Genomic DNA, 18,675 nt, shown 5'->3' on the forward strand with positions numbered 1-18,675 from the left:
AATTGATCCTCCAACCATGTCTTTGAAGAAACAACACCAGTTGATTCGTATGAGATTCTGCAGAATGTAAAGACTGAGCAAGTACCAAGATATCGTCCAAATAAGGAAATACAGCAATACCCTGATCACAGAGAGAAGGGCACCGAGAAACTTTGAAAAAATCCTTGGAGCTGTTGCTAGGCCAAATGGAAGAGCAACAAACTGGTAATGCTTGTCTAGAAAAGAGAATCTCAGGAACTGATAGTGATCTGGATGAATTGGAATATGAAGATATGCATCCTGTAAGTCTATTGTAGACATATGATGCCCTTGCTGAACAAAAGGCAGAATAGTCCTTATAGTCACCATTTTGAATGTTGGTATCCTTACATAACGATTCAATATTTTTAGATCCAGAACTGGTCTGAAGGAATTCTCCTTCTTTGGTACAATGAATAGATTTGAATAAAACCCCAGACCCTGTTCTGGAACTGGCACAATTACCCCAGCCAACTCTAGGTCTGAAACACATTTCAGAAATGCCTGAGCCTTCACTGGGTTTACTGGAATGCGAGAGAGAAAAAAATCTTCTCACAGGTGGTCTTACCCTGAAACCTATTCTGTACCCTTGTGAGACAATGTTCTGAATCCAAAGACTGTGAATTTAATTGATCCAAATATCTTTGAAAAATCGTAACCTGCCCCCTACCAGCTGTGCTGGAATGAGGGCCGCACCTTCATGTGGACTTGGGAGCTGGTTTTGACTTTCTAAAAGGCTTGGATTTATTCCAGATTGGAGAAGGTTTCCAAACGGAAACCGTTCCTTTAGGGGAAGGGTCAGGCTTCTGTTCCTTATTCTGGCGAAAGGAACGAAAACGATTAGCAGCACTGTATTTACCTTTAGATTTTTTGTCCTGAGGCAAAAAGGTTCCTTTCCCCCCAGTAACAGTTGAAATAATTGAATCCAACTGTGAACCAAATAATTTATTACTTTGGAAAGAAAGAGAAAGTAAAGTTGACTTAGAAGTCATATCTGCATTCCAAGATTTAAGCCATAAAGCTCTTCTAGCTAAAATAGCTAAAGACATATACCTGACATCAATTCTAATGATATCAAAAATGGCATCACAAATAGTTATTAGCATGTTGAAGAAGTTTAACAATGCTATAAGCATTATGGTCTGACACTTGTTGCGCTAAGGCCTCCAACCAAAAAGTGGAAGCTGCAGCAACATCAGCCAAAGAAATAGCAGGTCTAAGAAGATTACCTGAACATAAATAAGCTCTCCTTAGAAAGGATTCAAGCTTCCTATCTAAAGGATCCTTAAAGGAAGTACTATCCGCCGTAGGAATAGTAGTACGTTTAGCAAGAGTAGAGATTTCCCCATAAACTTTAGGGATTTTGTCTCAAAACTCTAATCTATCAGATGGCACAGGGTATAATTTCTTAAACCTTGGGGAAGGAGTAAATGAGGTACCCAGACTATTCCATTCCCTAGAAATTACTTCTGAAATAGCATCAACTGGAAAAACTTCTGGAATAACTACATGAGGTTTAAAAAACAAATTTAAACGCTTAGTAGATTTAGTATCAAGAGGACTAGACTCCTCCATATCTAATGCAATCAATACTTCTTTAAGTAAAGAACGAATAAATTCCATTTTAAATAAATATGAAGATTTATCAGTGTGAATATCTGAGGCAGAATCTTCTGAACCAGATAGATCCTCATCAGAAACGGATAAGTCAGAATGATGGCGGTCACTTAAAAATTCATCTGAAATATGACAAGTTTTAAAAGACCTTTTACGTTTGCTGGAAGGAGGAATAACAGACAAAGCCTTCCTAATAGAATTAGAAACAAATTCTTTCACATTAACAGGAACATCCTGAACATTAGATGTTGAAGGAACAACAACGGGTAAAGGATTATTACTAATGGAAACACTATCTGCATTAGAAAGTTTATCATGACAGCTAACACAAACTACAGCCGGAGGAACAGATACCAAAAGTTTACAACAAATGCACTTAACTTTGGTAGAACCAGCATCAGGCAGCGTCTTTCCAGAAGTAGATTCTGATCCAGGGTCAGGTTGAGACATCTTGCATTATGTAATAGAAAAAACAACATATAAAGCAAAATTATCAAATTCCTTAAATGACAGTTTCAGGAATGGGATAAAATGCCAAATGAACAAGCCTCTAGCAACCAGAAGCAATGAAAAAGTGAGACTTAAATAATGTGGAAAAAAGGTGGAGACAAGAATGACGCCCACATTTTTTGGCGCCAAGTATGACGTCCACATTATTGGCGCCAAGTACAACGCCCATATTTTTAGCGCCAAGAATGACGTCACATCCTCTGACGGCAAAAAAATGACGCCCACATTTTTTGGCACAAAAGAACGTCTAAAATACATAAATGTCAAAAATGACGCAACTACGAATAAACTTCTGGCGTCAATTAAGGCGCCGGAAATGACAAAATTTTGCGCCAAGAATGACGCAATAAATTGAAGCATTTCAGCCCCCGCGAGCCTAACAGCCCGCAGGGAAAAAAGTCAATTGAAAATAATTTTAAGGTAAGATAAAATATTTATTCATATGCATTATCCCAAAAAATGAAACTGACAGTATGAATGAAGGAATACTGATTATCCTGAATCATGGCAAATATAAGTTTAAACACATATATTTAGAACTTTACATATAAAAGTGCCTAACCATAGCTTAGAGTGTCATAAATAAAATAACTTACTTACCCTCAGACACTCATCTACATATAGTAGAAAGCCAAACCAGTACTGAAACGAGAATCAGTAGAGGTAATGGTATACAAGAGTATATCGTCGATCTGAAAAGGGAGGTAGGAGAAGAAATCTCTACGACCAATAACAGAGAACCTATGAAATAGATCCCCTAGAGGAAGACCATTATATTCAAATAGGAATACTCTCTTCACATCCCTCCTGACATTCACTGCACTCTGAGAGGAAAACCGGGCTCCAGCCTGCTGCGAAGCGCATATCAACATAGAATCTAGCACAAACTTACTTCACCACCTCCATGGGAGGCAAAGTTTGTAAAACTGAATTGTGGGTGTGGTGAGAGGTGTATTTATAGGCATTTTGAGGTTTGGGAAACTTTGCCCCTCCTGGTAGGAATGTATATCCCATACGTCACTAGCTCATGGACTCTTGCTAATTACATGAAAGAAATTATCCTCTGCACTCCAGGCAGATTTTGCTATACTTCTCCAAGAGGCATTTCTGGATGTGAAGAAGAAACAAGCCCAGTGAAATATAGAAATGTGTGACATGAACGTTATGCAGGATTTACACTTTTTATTTTACATTACTTTAGACTTCAGATTTTTTTTTCAACTTTTTGTATATTTTAATGCATATTCATACTGTATATATTAATATTATCATTATTATCAGTTATTTGTAGAGTGCTAACAGATTCTGCAGCTCTATAAACAAAGGCGGTATACAAGATAACATTTATAGGGATCAAATGGGTAGAAGGCCCTGCCGAGAGTTGCAGTGTTGTAGTCGTATCTTACGAAGGTGCTCTACAAACAGCTGGGCTCATAGACCTACACACTAAGGGGTTCAAGGGGATATAAATTGAGTTAGGAAAGGTTAGTGTAGGTTATATGCATCCCTGAATAGTAGAGTCTTTAGGGGTGCTTGAAGCTTACAAAACTAGGGGGAAATCTTGTGGAGCGACGCAAAGAGTTCCACAAGATGGGAGCCAGTCTGGAGAAGTCCTGTAATCCGGAATGTGAGGAGGTAAAAAGAGAGGAGAGTGGGAGATTGTGAGCAGAGCGAAGGGGACGGAAGGGAGAGTATCTGGAGACAAGGTCTGAGATATAGGGTGGAGCAGTGCAGTTGAGGGCTTTGTATGTCGGAGTCAGAATTTATAGTAATGTATGTAGCATTGTGATTTTACAAAATACAATTATGCTTTGACAGTTTCTGTGTGAATTTAACAAATTAGGGTCATACTTTATATTTTATATTTATTTGTATATTTTATAAATTACTTTGAAGCTGTCAGTTTTATTTTTAATAGAAGAAATACAAAGTGCAGTTTCCCAGAGAGCTTAATTACTTTCTATGGGATTGATTATCAAAGATTCTCTAGTTTGGAGGGACATTTTAGTGAAGACTTCACAGGGACTTAACTCGTTGAATTCCATAGCAAAAACAGCGGAATCTGGAAGTCCCAGATAGATGAAAGATGCCTTACATAGAAACTGAGTGACTGACATAAATTCTCAGTTTGCAGCAAATACAAATTAAACTTAAGTGTTTTCTCTACATTTTGAGTTGCTTTTTGAATCTAGTTTAGTAAATATTACTTTCTCCAACATTGGTGTGTCCGGTCCACGGCGTCATCCTTACTTGTGGGATATTCTCTTTCCCAACAGGAAATGGCAAAGAGTCCCAGCAAAGCTGGTCACATGATCCCTCCTAGGCTCCGCCCACCCCAGTCATTCTCTTTGCCGTTGCACAGGCAACATCTCCACGGAGATGGTTAAGAGTTTTTTTGGTGTTTAAATGTAGTTTTATTCTTCTATCAAGTGTTTGTTATTTTAAAATAGTGCTGGTATGTACTATTTACTCTGAAACAGAAAAGGATGAAGATTTCTGTTTGTAAGAGGAAGATGATTTTAGCAGACAGTAACTAAAATCGATTGCTGTTTCCACACAGGACTGTTGAGATGAAGTAACTTCAGTTGGGGGAAACAGTTGGCAGACTTTTCTGCTTAAAGGGCCACTGTAAGTAAATATTTTCTATGCCTGTTACTAACTAACTACCCCAAATACGCTTTTTATCAATCGCATTTCATTAACATATCTCTACCGTATATCAGAAATCTTGTCTGCAAATTTAATTGTTTTCCAAACCCACTCCGTGGGTATCCTTTGCTCTGTACCAATCCGTTTACAATACCTAGGTTTCAAAATGGCACTTTAAACACAAAGTTATTGGTTTAAGTATTTTGAACACGCAGTGCTGAAAATAGTGGGCAGGATAACGTGACATCATCGGCGAATAAAAGATATAACTTTTAGAACGTTATGAAACTTCGTTTTGGAGAAAATATAGGTCAGTAGGTTTTAATTAATGTTTATTAACTTTAATATGTTAGTTGTTTAGCTTAAAAATTATAACATAAAGTAATCCTTTAAGGTATGACTAGCCATATTTCTAACAAGACCATGTAATGCTGGAAGGCTGTCATTTCCCCTCATGGGGACCGGTAAGCCATTTTCTTAGTTAAACATAAAAGAATAAAGGGCTTCAAAAAGGGCTTAAAAACTGGTAGACATTTTTCTGGGCTAAAACGATTGCTTTACTAGGCATATTATGCAGATTCTAACTAATAATTGGTATTATAATCTTGGGGAACGTTTAGAAAAACGGCAGGCACTGTGTTGGACGCCTTTTTCAGATGGGGGCCTTTCTAGTTATAGGCAGAGCCTCATTTTCGCGCCATTAATGCGCAGTTGTTTTTGGAGAGCAAGGCATGCAGATGCATGTGTCAGGAGCTAAGAATCACTGAAAAAGCTTATAGAAGGCGTCATTTGGTATCGTATTCCCCTCTGGGCTTGGTTGGGTCTCAGCAAAGCATATAGCTGGGACTGTATAGGGGTTAAAGCTCTGAAATTTGGTGTGCAATACTTTTAATGCTTTAAGACACTGTGGTGAAATTTTGGTGAATTTTGAACAATTCCTTCATACTTTTTCACATATTCAGTAATAAAGTGTTTTCATTTTGAAATTTAAAGTGACAGTAACGGTTTTATTTTAAAACGTTTTTTGTGCTTTGTTGACAAGTTTAAGCCTGTTTAACATGTCTGTACCATCAGATAAGCTATGTTCTATATGTATGAAAGCCAATGTGTCTCCCCATTTAAATTTATGTGATAATTGTGCCATAGTGTCCAAACAAAGTAAGGACAGTAATGCCACAGATAATGATATTGCCCAAGATGATTCCTCAAATGAGGGGAGTAAACATGATACTACATCATCCCCTACTGTGTCTACCCAGTTATGCCCACACAGGAGGCCCCTAGTACATCTAGTGCGCCAATACTTATTACCATGCAACAATTAACGGCTGTAATGGATAACTCCATAGCAAATCTTTTATCCAAAATGCCTACTTATCAGAGAAAGCGCGATTGCTCTGTTTTAAACACTGAAGAGCAAGAGGACGCTGATGATAACTGTTCTGACATACCCTCACACCAATTTCAAGGGGCCATGAGGGAGGTTTTGTCTGATGGAGAAATCTCAGATTCAGGAAAAATTTCTCATCAAGCTGAACCTGATGTTGTGACATTTAAATTTAAATTAGAACATCTCCGTGCACTGCTTAAGGAGGTGTTATCTACTCTGGATGATTGTGACAATTTGGTCATTCCAGAGAAATTATGTAAGATGGACAAGTTCCTAGAGGTTCCGGTGCCCCCCGACGCTTTTCCTATACCCAAGCGGGTGGCGGACATAGTAAATAAAGAGTGGGAAAGGCCCGGCATACCTTTTGTCCCCCCCCCCCCTATATTTAAGAAATTATTTCCTATAGTCGACCCCAGAAAGGACTTATGGCAGACAGTCCCCAAGGTCGAGGGGGCGGTTTCTACTCTAAACAAACGCACTACTATTCCTATCGAAGATAGTTGTGCTTTCAAAGATCCTATGGATAAGAAATTAGAGGGTTTGCTTAAAAAGATTTTTGTACAGCAAGGTTACCTTCTACAACCAATTTCATGCATTGTTCCTGTCACTACGGCAGCGTGTTTCTGGTTCGAGGAACTAGAAAAATCGCTCAGTAAAGAATCTTCGTATGAGGAGGTTATGGACAGAGTTCAAGCACTTAAATTGGCTAACTCTTTTGTTTTAGATGCCGCTTTGCAATTAGCTAGATTAGCGGCGAAAAATTCAGGGTTTGCTATCGTGGCGCGCAGAGCGCTTTGGCTAAAGTCTTGGTCAGCGGATGTGTCTTCCAAGACAAAATTGCTTAACATTCCTTTCAAAGGTAAAACATTATTTGGACCTGATTTGAAAGAGATTATTTCAGACATCACTGGGGGAAAGGGCCACGCCCTCCCACAGGATAGGTCTTTTAAGGCTAAAAATAAGCCTAATTTTCGTCCCTTTCGCAGAAACGGACCAGTCTCTAATTCTGTATCCTCTAAGCAAGAGGGTAATACTTCACAACCCAAACCAGCCTGGAAACCAATGCAAGGCTGGAACAAGGGTAAGCAGGCCAAGAAGCCTACCACTGCTACCAAAACAGCATGAAGGGATAGCCCCCGATCCGGGACCGGATCTAGTGGGGGGCAGACTTTCTCTCTTTGCTTGGGCAAGAGATGTTCAGGATCCTTGGGCGCTAGAAATAGTTTCTCAAGGTTATCTCCTGGAATTCAAGGAACTACCCCCAAGGGGAAGGTTCCACAGGTCTCAATTATCTTCAAACCAAATAAAGAGACAGGCATTCTTACATTGTGTAGAAGACCTGTTAAAGATGGGAGTGATACATCCAGTTCCAATAAGAGAACAAGGAATGGGATTTTATTCCAATCTGTTCATAGTTCCCAAAAAAGAGGGAACATTCAGACCAATTTTGGATCTAAAGATCCTAAACAAATTTCTCAGGGTACCATCGTTCAAAATGGAAACTATTCGAACGATCCTACCTACTATCCAGGAAAATCAATTTATGACTACCGTGGATTTAAAGGATGCGTACCTACATATTCCTATCCACAAGGAACATCATCAGTTCCTAAGGTTCGCTTTTCTGGACAAGCATTACCAGTTTGTGGCACTTCCATTCGGATTAGCCACTGCTCCAAGGATTTTCACAAAGGTACTAGGGTCCCTTCTAGCGGTTCTAAGACCAAGGGGCATTGCAGTAGTACCTTACTTGGACGACATCCTGATTCAAGCGTCGTCCATGTCAAAAGCAAAGGCTCATACGGACATCGTCCTAGCCTTTCTCAGATCTCACGGATGGAAGGTGAACAAAGAAAAAAGTTCTCTGTCCCCGTCAACAAGAGTTCCCTTCTTGGGAACAATAATAGATTCCTTAGAAATGAGGATTTTTCTGACAGAGGTCAGAAAATCAAAACTTCTAAGCTCTTGTCAAGTACTTCACTCTGTTCCTCGTCCTTCCATAGCGCAGTGCATGGAAGTAATAGGATTGATGGTTGCAACAATGGACATATTTCCTTTTGCACGAATTCATCTAAGACCATTACAACTGTGCATGCTCAGACAGTGGAATGGGGATTATACAGACTTGTCTCCGACGATTCAAGTAGATCAAAAGACCAGAGATTCACTCCGTTGGTGGCTGACCCTGGACAATCTGTCACAGGGAATGAGCTTCCGCAGACCAGAGTGGGTCATTGTCACGACCGACGCCAGCCTAGTGTGCTGGGGCGCGGTCTGGGAATCCCTGAAAGCTCAGGGTCTATGGTCTCGGGAAGAGTCTCTTCTCCCGATAAACATTCTGGAACTGAGAGCGATATTCAATGCTCTCAGAGCTTGGCCTCAACTAGCAAAGGCCAAATTCATAAGGTTTCAGTCAGACAACATGACGACCGTTGCATATATCAATCATCAGGGGGGAACAAGGAGTTCCCTGGCGATGAAAGAAGTGACCAAGATAATTCAATGGGCGGAGGATCACTCCTGCCACTTGTCTGCGATCCACATCCCAGGAGTGGAAAATTGGGAAGCGGATTTTCTGAGTCGTCAGACATTCCATCCGGGGGAGTGGGAACTCCATCCGGAAATCTTTGCCCAAATAATTCAATTATGGGGCATTCCAGACATGGACCTGATGGCGTCTCGTCAGAACTTCAAGGTTCCTTGCTACGGGTCCAGATCCAGGGATCCCAAGGAGACTCTAGTAGATGCACTAGTAGCACCTTGGACCTTCAACCTAGCTTATGTATTCCCACCGTTTCCTCTCATCCCCAGGCTGGTAGCCAGGATCAATCAGGAGAGGGCCTCGGTGATCTTGATAGCTCCTGCGTGGCCACGCAGGACTTGGTATGCAGACCTGGTGAATATGTCATCGGCTCCACCATGGAAGCTACCTTTGAGACAGGACCTTCTTGTTCAGGGTCCATTCGAACATCCGAATCTGGTTTCCCTCCAACTGACGGCTTGGAGATTGAACGCTTGATTTTATCAAAGCGTGGGTTTTCAGATTCTGTAATAGATACTCTGATTCAGGCTAGAAAGCCTGTAACTAGAAAAATTTACCATAAAATATGGAAAAAATATATCTGTTGGTGTGAATCTAAAGGATTCCCATGGAACAAGACAAAAATTCCTAAGATTCTATCCTTTCTACAAGAAGGTTTGGAGAAAGGATTATCTGCAAGTTCTCTGAAGGGACAGATCTCTGCTTTATCTGTTTTACTTCACAAAAGACTGGCAGCTGTGCCAGATGTTCAAGCATTTGTTCAGGCTCTGGTTAGGATCAAGCCTGTTTACAGACCTTTGACTCCTCCCTGGAGTCTAAATCTAGTTCTTTCAGCTCTTCAAGGGGTTCCGTTTGAACCCTTACGTAGATATTAAGTTATTATCTTGGAAAGTTTTTTGTTTTTGGTTGCAATTTCTTCTGCAAGAAGAGTTTCAGAGTTATCTGCTCTGCAGTGTTCTCCGCCCTATCTGGTGTTCCATGCAGATAAGGTGGTTTTGCGTACTAAGCCTGGTTTTCTTCCGAAAGTTGTTTCCAACAAAAATATTAACCAGGAGATAGTTGTACCTTCTTTGTGTCCGAATCCAGTTTCAAAGAAGGAACGTTTGTTACACAATTTGGACGTAGTCCGTGCTCTAAAATTCTATTTAGAGGCTACTAAAGATTTCAGACAAACATCTTCCTTGTTTGTTGTTTATTCTGGTAAAAGGAGAGGTCAAAAAGCGACTTCTACCTTTCTTTCCTTTTGGCTTAAAAGCATTATCCGATTGGCTTATGAGACTGCCGGACGGCAGCCTCCTGAAAGAATCACAGCTCACTCCACTAGGGCTGTGGCTTCCACATGGGCCTTCAAGAACGAGGCTTCTGTTGACCAGATATGTAAGGCAGCGACTTGGTCTTCACTGCACACTTTTGCCAAATTTTACAAATTTGATACTTTTGCTTCTTCGGAGGCTATTTTTGGGAGAAAGGTTTTGCAAGCCGTGGTGCCTTCCATTTAGGTGACCTGATTTGCTCCCTCCCTTCATCCGTGTCCTAAAGCTTTGGTATTGGTTCCCACAAGTAAGGATGACGCCGTGGACCGGACACACCAATGTTGGAGAAAACAGAATTTATGCTTACCTGATAAATTACTTTCTCCAACGGTGTGTCCGGTCCACGGCCCGCCCTGGTTTTTTAATCAGGTCTGATGAATTATTTTCTCTAACTACAGTCACCACGGTATCATATGGTTTCTCCTATATATATTTCCTCCTGTCCGTCGGTCGAATGACTGGGGTGGGCGGAGCCTAGGAGGGATCATGTGACCAGCTTTGCTGGGACTCTTTGCCATTTCCTGTTGGGGAAGATAATATCCCACAAGTAAGGATGACGCCGTGGACCGGACACACCGTTGGAGAAAGTAATTTATCAGGTAAGCATAAATTCTGTTTTTGTGTCAGTTTAAGAAGTTCATTGTGAGAGAGCAAATACTGAGTGCAATGTAATCTCTAAAAGATATACAGAAATATAAAAGTATGATCCTAATTTGTTTGTCACACAGAGACTTTCAAAACATAATCAGAATTGTATTTGTAAAATCACTGCTGTATCTAAATGCTTTAATATACACAAGTGAAAGTATATTTGTCTGTCTAGAATTTAGTGAGAGATCTCGCTGTGCTGAAGAATAATTTTAGATCTCATCTGAGCTTAGAGCTTTATGGGAGGCATCTCTCATCTTTCTGGGAGTTCCACCCCTGTGAAATCTGCACTATAATTTCTTTTTAAGCAGTAGAATCTTTTATCATTAGACCCTGAATGTGTTTAGCTAGGTCCCCGTAGTACAATGCTGCTCTGAAGCGAACATACTTTCATTCTTAAGATATGGAGAGTCCACAACGTCATTCAATTACTAATGGGAATATCACTCCTGGCCATAATCCCCAGTCATTCTCTTTGCCTCTGTCAATGGAGGAGGTGAAGTTTGGTGTCTGAAGAAATGAATTCCTTTTTCGGATACTTTTCCCTGCAGGCAAGGATTTGGGTTTATCGGAGTCCACGTCAATCTCTTCAGTAGCGTAATGGTGGCTTTTAAGCAGTTAGGAAGTATTTGCTTTGTTTCCTAACACATTGCTGCCCATAATACAGAAAGCCAGAGTTGGTTACTCTGTCCTTTCTTTTTCTACAGGTCTCTGTAAGGAGTATGTGTCCTTTCACGACTTGTGAGCTGTCTTCCTGCCGGACAGCTAGACTGCAGGTAAGGGCTTTTGCCTTCTAGGTCTTGGAGACTTGCACTTCAGAAGAATATGTCATATGCAGTATATGGGGATATTTTTAAAATCCTTTATACAGGATTTTCTATAGCATTGGCCAGGCACATTATATATGTTGGGACTAGAGGTTTATCTTCCCTTTATTGGGATGTTTTTTCCTCTTTGGGTTAATTTTGCTGAAATACTTTATTAGTATGTGTGTGGCTTATGTTTTATACAGGGATTTATGTATAAACTTAAAATTTGACAGTTGGTTTTCTTTGCTTGCTTAGCTAGAACAGGCTGACAGACTGCTTGAGCGTTTGTGTAAATTAAGCTCAGGTGTTGTAGGCAGAAGGAAAAGCGCGCCTTTTACTTGCTGCGTAGTCTCCTCTCTCTGCCGGTCATGTGACTTCTCTCTGCTGTCGAATATTCACGGAGCGGCGTCATTGAATTTCAGTCTCTTCAGTGTCGATCTACCATATGATCATTTTAGAGACTTCTGGCAGCCAAGTTGTGTATATGTGTTACGGTAAGGCACCTCCGCCTGTCTGAGGTGTAGGGGGCCTGATTTGTTTATTATTTTAAAGAATTTTTGCATAACGTTAAGTGGCTGTGGTATTAAATTTTTTTAAAGTGACAGTGTATTTAAAACATTTCTACAATTTTTGGGGAATTTTTTATTTGGTATTATGGACATGTACCAAGACTCTGTGTCTTTTGACAAATGCTTGTTATGCCTTGATGCAAAATTGTTTTGCCTATGCAATTATGTGCTGCATGCTTAGCTAGAACACTTGAGCCCTCTGAACCCAATGTCTCTCAGAATGATGCTGTTCGGGCAGTGCCACAGCTTTCTCCTCAAATGTCCCAAGCCTCTGGCGTCACATACAGTGCCCTGCAGTTCCTCTCAGCCTCCGGGAGTAGTTTATTTTGCTGCACATGTATCTTCTAAGGTATCTGCGGAATTATCTGCTTTTCATATACTGGGAAAACGCAGTGGGAAAATTTAGACATTCTGATAGTAAGATTTCTGTTCCACCTACTGCTACGCAGGTTGCCCTCCCTCATAAGTCTGATGAGGAGGATACGTCGGTAGCCTCTGAGGGTGAAATCTCAGATTCGGACAGTATTATTCCTTCATCTGATACTGAAGAAGTAAACTTCAGATTTAAGCTTGAACACCTTTGTGTACTGTTAAAGGAGGTATTGGCTACTTTGGACGACTCCGACACTTCTGTCGTTGTCAACTTTATTAAGTCTAGTAAACTTAATAAATACTATGATGTTCCTTCCTCTGTGGAAGTTTTCCTATCCCAAACCGTGTGACGGAGATTATTTCACAGGAATGGGAGAAGCCAGGGATTCCTTTCTCCCTGTCTCCTGTATTTAAAAAGATGTTTCCTGTTACTGACTCAATTAAAGATTCTTGGCGCACGGTGCCTATAGTAGAAGGGGCTATTTCTACTCTGGCTAAGCGAACTAGGATCCCTATAGAGGATAGCTTATTTGAAGATGATGTATGTTCATCAAGGTCTTCAATGGAAACCTGCAGTTTGTATTGCCACAGTAGCAAGTGCGCAATCTTATTGGTGCAACGCCTTGTCTGATCCAATTTTTGAAGAGACTCAGTTGAAGGAGATACAAGATAGGATTAAGGTTCTCAAACTAGCCAATTCCTTTATTTCTGATGCTAATATGCAAGTTATTAGACTGGGAGCCAAGATGTCTGGCTTCACTGTCCTAGCCCGTAGGGCAATGTGGCTAAAATATTGGTCAGCTGATGTTACCTCTAAGTCCAAGCTTCTGGCGCTTCCTTACAAGGGTAAGACCTTGTTTGGACCTGGTCTGGCAGAAATAATTTCTGATATTACAGGTGGAAAAGGGTCTTTTCTACCGCAAGACAAGAACAACAGACTCAAAGGACAAAAGTCTTCCTCTCCCTCCTCCAAGCAGGAGCAGTCCAAGTCTTCTCGGAAGCCCAATCAGTCTTGGTATAAGGGGAAGCAATCAAAGAAACCCGCAGCTGAGTCTAAGTCAGCATGAAGGGTCAGCTCCCGGTCCGGGATCGGATCAAGTGGGGGGGGGCAGACTTTCCCTATTTTGTCAAGTGTGGAGACGAAATGTCCCAGATTCTTGGGCTGTGGACATAGTATCTCAGGGTTACAAAATAGAATTCAAAACTTTCCCTCCAAGTGGCAATTTCCACCTTTCCAGATTATCTGCTGACCAGGTTAAAAGAGAGGCATTCTTGAACTGCTTTCAGGACCTTTCCTCCCTGGGAGTGATTGCTCCAGTAAGGGAACAGGGTCTAGGATTCTATTCAAATATGTTTGTGGTTCCCAAAAAGCAGGGAACTTTTCGACCCATTTTCGACCTAAAGTGCCTCAACAAGTTTCTCAGGGTACCGTCCTTCAAAATGGAAACCATTCGTTCCATTCTTCCTTTGGTCCAAGAGGGTCAGTTCATGACGACCATAGACCGGAAGGACGCGTATCTTCATGTTCCCATCCACAGGGATAATCACAAATTCCTGAGATTCGCCTCTCTAGACAAACACTTTCCGTTTGTGGCTCTTCCGTTTGGACTTGCCACAGCTCCCAGAATTTTCTCAAAGGTTCTGGGGGCTCTCTTGGCACCATACCTGGACGATACATTGGTTCAGGCGACACATTGGTTCAGGCGCCATCTTTTCAACAAGCAAACTTTCATACAGAGATCTTGTTGTCTTTTCTATGTTCCCACGGTTAGAAAGGGAATCTGAAAGAGAGTTCCCTTGTTCCAGCTGCAAGGGTGGTTTTCTTAGGGACCATATGAAAATTTTTCTGACAGAGGTCAGAAAATCCAAAATTCCCTCCTTACCTCTCTCTTCAGTCTACTGTTCAATGTATGGCGGTAATTGGTCTGATGGTCGCTTCCATGGACAACATTCCCTTTGCTCAATTCCCTTTGCTCAATTCCATTTGAGAGCTTTGCAATTATGCATGCTCAGACAATGGAATGGAGACCATTCGGATCTGTCTCAGAGGATAGATCTAGACCAGTCGACAAGAGACTCTCTCCCATGGTGGCTTTCTCAGGACCATCTGTCTCAAGGCACATGCTTCTGGAGACCTTCCTGGGTGATTGTGACCACGGACGCCAGCCTGCTAGGCTGGGGAGCAGTCTGGGTCTCGGTAAAGGCGCAGGGACTATGGATTCGGGAGGAGTCTGCTCTCCCCATAAACATCTTGGCGTTGAGAGCGATATATAATGCTCTGATGGCTTGGCCTCAATTGTCTTTTAGCCTGGTTTATCAGGTTTTAGTTGGAGAATATCACCTCAGTGGCTTACATCAAGCACCAGGGAAAAACTCAGAGTTTCTTAGCCATGAAGGCGGTGGCACGGATTATTCAGTGGGTGGAAGCTCACAATTGTTATCACAATTGTTGTCTATCTGCCATCCACATTCCTGGAGTGGACAACTGGGAAGCAGATGTCCTGAGCAGACAGGCATTTCATCCCGGGGTGTGGGCTCTCCATCCGGAGGTGCTCTCCAGCTTAACCATCAAATGGGGGGTGCCGGAGTTGGATCTCATGACGTCTCGACAGAACGTCAAGCTTCCAAGGTACGGTTCAAGGTCAAGAGATCCTCTGGCCGCTCTGATAGATGCTCTGGCGGTTCCTTGGGATTTCTGTCTAGCATACCGGTTTCCTCCATTCCTTCCACAAGTTATTGCTCGTATCAACAAGAGAGGGCATCAGTAATTCTAATAGCTCCTGCATGACCTCGCAGGATCTGGTATGCAGACCTAGTGAAGATGTCATCTCGGATGCCTTTGAGGTTGCCTCTGAGGAAGGACCTTCTAACTCAGGGTTCATTCATCTAGCCAAATCTCATTTCTCTGAAGCTAACTACTTGGAGATTGAACGCTTAGTCGGTCATTGTGCCCATGATCCAGGCTCGCAAGCCTGTTGCTCGAAAAATTACTTTTATTAATGTGAATCTAATGGCTACTCTTGGAGTATGGTCAGGATTCCTAGAATTTTGTCTTTTCTCCAGGAAGGTCTGGAGAAAAGGTTGTCAGTCAGTTCTCTGAAAGGTCAGATTTCTGCATAATCTATTTTGTTACACAAGTGTCTGGCGGATGTGCCAGATGTTCAATCTTTTTGTCAAGCCCTGGTCAGAATCAGGCCTGTGTTTAAACCTGTTGCTCCTCCTTGGAGCCTTAATTTTGTTCTTAAAGTTTTGCAGCAGGCTCCGTTTGAGCCAATGCATTCCTTAGCTTTTAAGTTGCTATCTTGGAAGGTTTTATTTGTTATTGCTATCTCTTCTGCTCAGAGAGTTTCGGAACTCTCGGCTTTGCAGTGTGATTAGCCTTACCTTATCTTTCATGCGGATTAGGCGGTTCTTCGTACTAAATTGGGGTTTCTTCCTAAAGTGGTTTCGGATAGAAATATTAATCAGGAAATTGTTGTTCCTTCTCTCTGTCCCAATCCTCCTCCTAAAGAACGTCTGTTGCACAATTTGGATGTTGTGCATGCTCTAAAATTCTACCTACAGGCAACTAAGAATTTTTCGCCAGTCTTCTGCGTAAGGTTCAGAAGGCTACTTCTTCTTCTCTTTCCCTCTGGTTGAGAAGTATGATTCGTTTAGCTTATGAGACTGCTGGACAGCAGCCTCCTGAGAGAATTACATCTCATTCCACTAGGGCTGTCTCCTCTTCTTGGGCTTTCAAAAAGGCAACTTCTGTGGAACAGATTTTTCAAGGCTGCAACTTGGTCCTCTCTGAATACTTTTTCCAAATTTGATACTTTTGCCTCGGTTGAGGCCTCTTATGGGAGAAAGGTTCTTCAAGCGGTGGTGCCTTCTGTTTAGGTCTGCCTGTCTTGTTCTCCCTCCCTGTTCATTCTGTGTCCTCTAGCTTGGGTATTGGTACCTACTAGTAATTTAAATGATGTCATGGACTCTCCATATCTTAGAAAGATAACAATTTTTGCTTACCTGATCAATTTCTTTCTTTCCGGATATGGAGAGTCCACGACCCCACCCTTTATTAAGACAGTTATTTTTTAATAAACCTCAGGCACCTCTACACCTTTGTTTTATTCCTTTTCCATTTCCCTTCGGTCGAATGACTGGGGATTATGGGTAGGGGAGTGACACTTAACACCTTTGCTGTGGTGCTCTTTGCCTCCTCCTGCTGGCCAGCAGTGATATTCCCACTAGTAATTGAATGACGTTGTGGACTCTCCATATCCAGAAAGAAATACATTTATCAGGTAAGCATAAATGTTGTTATTTCTTCCAGGTTGATTGATCCATTCCTGAATTTTTCTCATCTTTTGTTCCAACAATGGTCAGTGTCTCATAACATTTTCTCTCTGCCATCCAGTCTCTGGTGATCTATGATCGATTTGGGCGTGTGATGTGTGGGAAGGATGAGCCTCGGGATGTGTTGGAGTATGTCGTGTTTGAGCGCCACATGGTGAATCCATATGGAGCGTGGAGGATGCATGGAAAGATTGTTCCTGCTTGGGCTCCACCCAAAGAGCCCATTTTAAAGGTATCTGTAGAGACAGATGTGGAATTTAGAATAATGGTACTAAAAGATATTATTGTACCTTGTAAACCCTTTTCATGGAATGAGTTTGTCTGTTTCTGTTTTATAGACGGTGCTAATACCAGGTCCTACCCTAACCCCACAGCAAGAACTGTATGAGTTGAGTCAGAAGGGACCAGTGCCTCCAGCTCAGCAGTGGTACAAATAATGGAATATTCATTGTCTGCCACTATGGACTGCAACTTTAGTTCTCCCAACAGCCAGCACCACAAAATCTATACTTTGTCTCTTCAAGTTCCTACTGCCGAGCAAACCTCTACCAACCTGGCTTCAGTTATATGAGTTGACCTTGAGACCATTACAGGCATCTTTGTTAACAGATCTGCCTGTGCTGAGGAAACAAACTTTTCTACCAATACAGCAGTGACAGTTGTCCTAGTAAACCTCTAAATGACAGTATCAGTTTTGCATACATGCTTTTCATGTATATTAATTTCTATATAAAGTTACAGCTTTCACTTTTTCATATCAGCAAAAAAAGTGTGTGTTTGTGCTACTCTTTCTTTTGTACAAAAAAAAATTGTTATGTTCAGTTTGCTAAATAATTATTTCAGAAAGTTTGGATAAAAAAATGTATAGTAGTTTTGAACTTCTCCGTAGAGATGAATATTCTGTAGACAGATTTTAGGGACATCTCTAAAGAATTAAGGGACGAATTCACAATAATTAAGTAACTAAACCCTATACACTCAGCCAAAAATAACCCCCTGCCTTTCATGCAGAATTTAAAGGGACATGAAACACTTATCATTTATTTATTTATTTTTATAAAGAGCATGCAATTTTAAACAACTTTCTAATTTACTTCTATTATCTAATTTGCTTCATTCTCTTGATATCATTTGATGAAAAGCATATCTAGATAGGCTTGGTGGCTGCACATAGATGCCTCGTGTGATTGGCTCAACTATGTGCATTGCTATTTTTTCAGCAAAGGATATCTAAAGAATGAAGCAAATTAGATAATAGAAGCAAATTGGAATGTTGTTTATAATTGTATTCTCTATCTGAATCATGAACCTTACACGGTGTCCTGCAGCAGGGCATGTTTGGTACCTTACTGCATTTTAGGATACTATGGCTTTCTGCATAGAAATATCAGCAAGTATAGTACCTATACTTTACAATATACTAAGGAGACTACACATGGGAAAGTGGAACAATATTAAGCAGCCTTGCAGTGGATCACAGACCGTCTGAGCAGCTGACAAGTTTACAGATTGTGTATACAAGCGGCACTTACCTCATATGATTGAGGTAATTTTGAGTAAGTAGGTATTCTACTTATTTTAAGCATGTTGACTGGGAATTTGGAATTCATCTTTTTTGCACGTGGGATACCTTGGGATCAACGTTCTTTTATTCTCAATAAAAGTAGGACTGTTTTTTCTTGCGTCTATAAGAACTGTTATTTCTCTTACAAGGTGTATCCAGTCCACGGATTCATCCTTACTTGTGGGATATTCTCATTCCCTACAGGAAGTGGCAAAGAGAGCACACAGCAGAGCTGTCCATATAGCTCCCCCTCAGGCTCCGTCCCCCCCAGTTATTCTCTTTGCCGCTCTAACTAGTAGCATCTCCACGGGAGGGTAAAGTGAATGTGGTGTTAGATTT

The 18,675-nt window shown here is 41.3% G+C and overlaps 1 protein-coding gene across 1 annotated transcript in view; it reads left to right on the plus strand.

Moving 5' to 3' along the window:
• MRPL45 (mitochondrial ribosomal protein L45) overlaps window positions 1–18,446 on the plus strand; it is a 50,280-nt gene extending 31,834 nt beyond the window's left edge. The window contains exons 7-8 of the mRNA XM_053697691.1: window positions 16,834–17,004; window positions 17,111–18,446. Of these exons, the coding sequence (XP_053553666.1) occupies window positions 16,834–17,004; window positions 17,111–17,209 (270 nt within the window). The 3' untranslated portion in view covers window positions 17,210–18,446. The remainder of the gene's footprint in view (window positions 1–16,833; window positions 17,005–17,110) is intronic.
• Window positions 18,447–18,675: the final 229 nt, after the last annotated feature.

Source organism: Bombina bombina, chromosome 1, assembly GCF_027579735.1.
Source record: "Bombina bombina isolate aBomBom1 chromosome 1, aBomBom1.pri, whole genome shotgun sequence".
Lineage (NCBI taxonomy): Eukaryota > Metazoa > Chordata > Amphibia > Anura > Bombinatoridae > Bombina > Bombina bombina.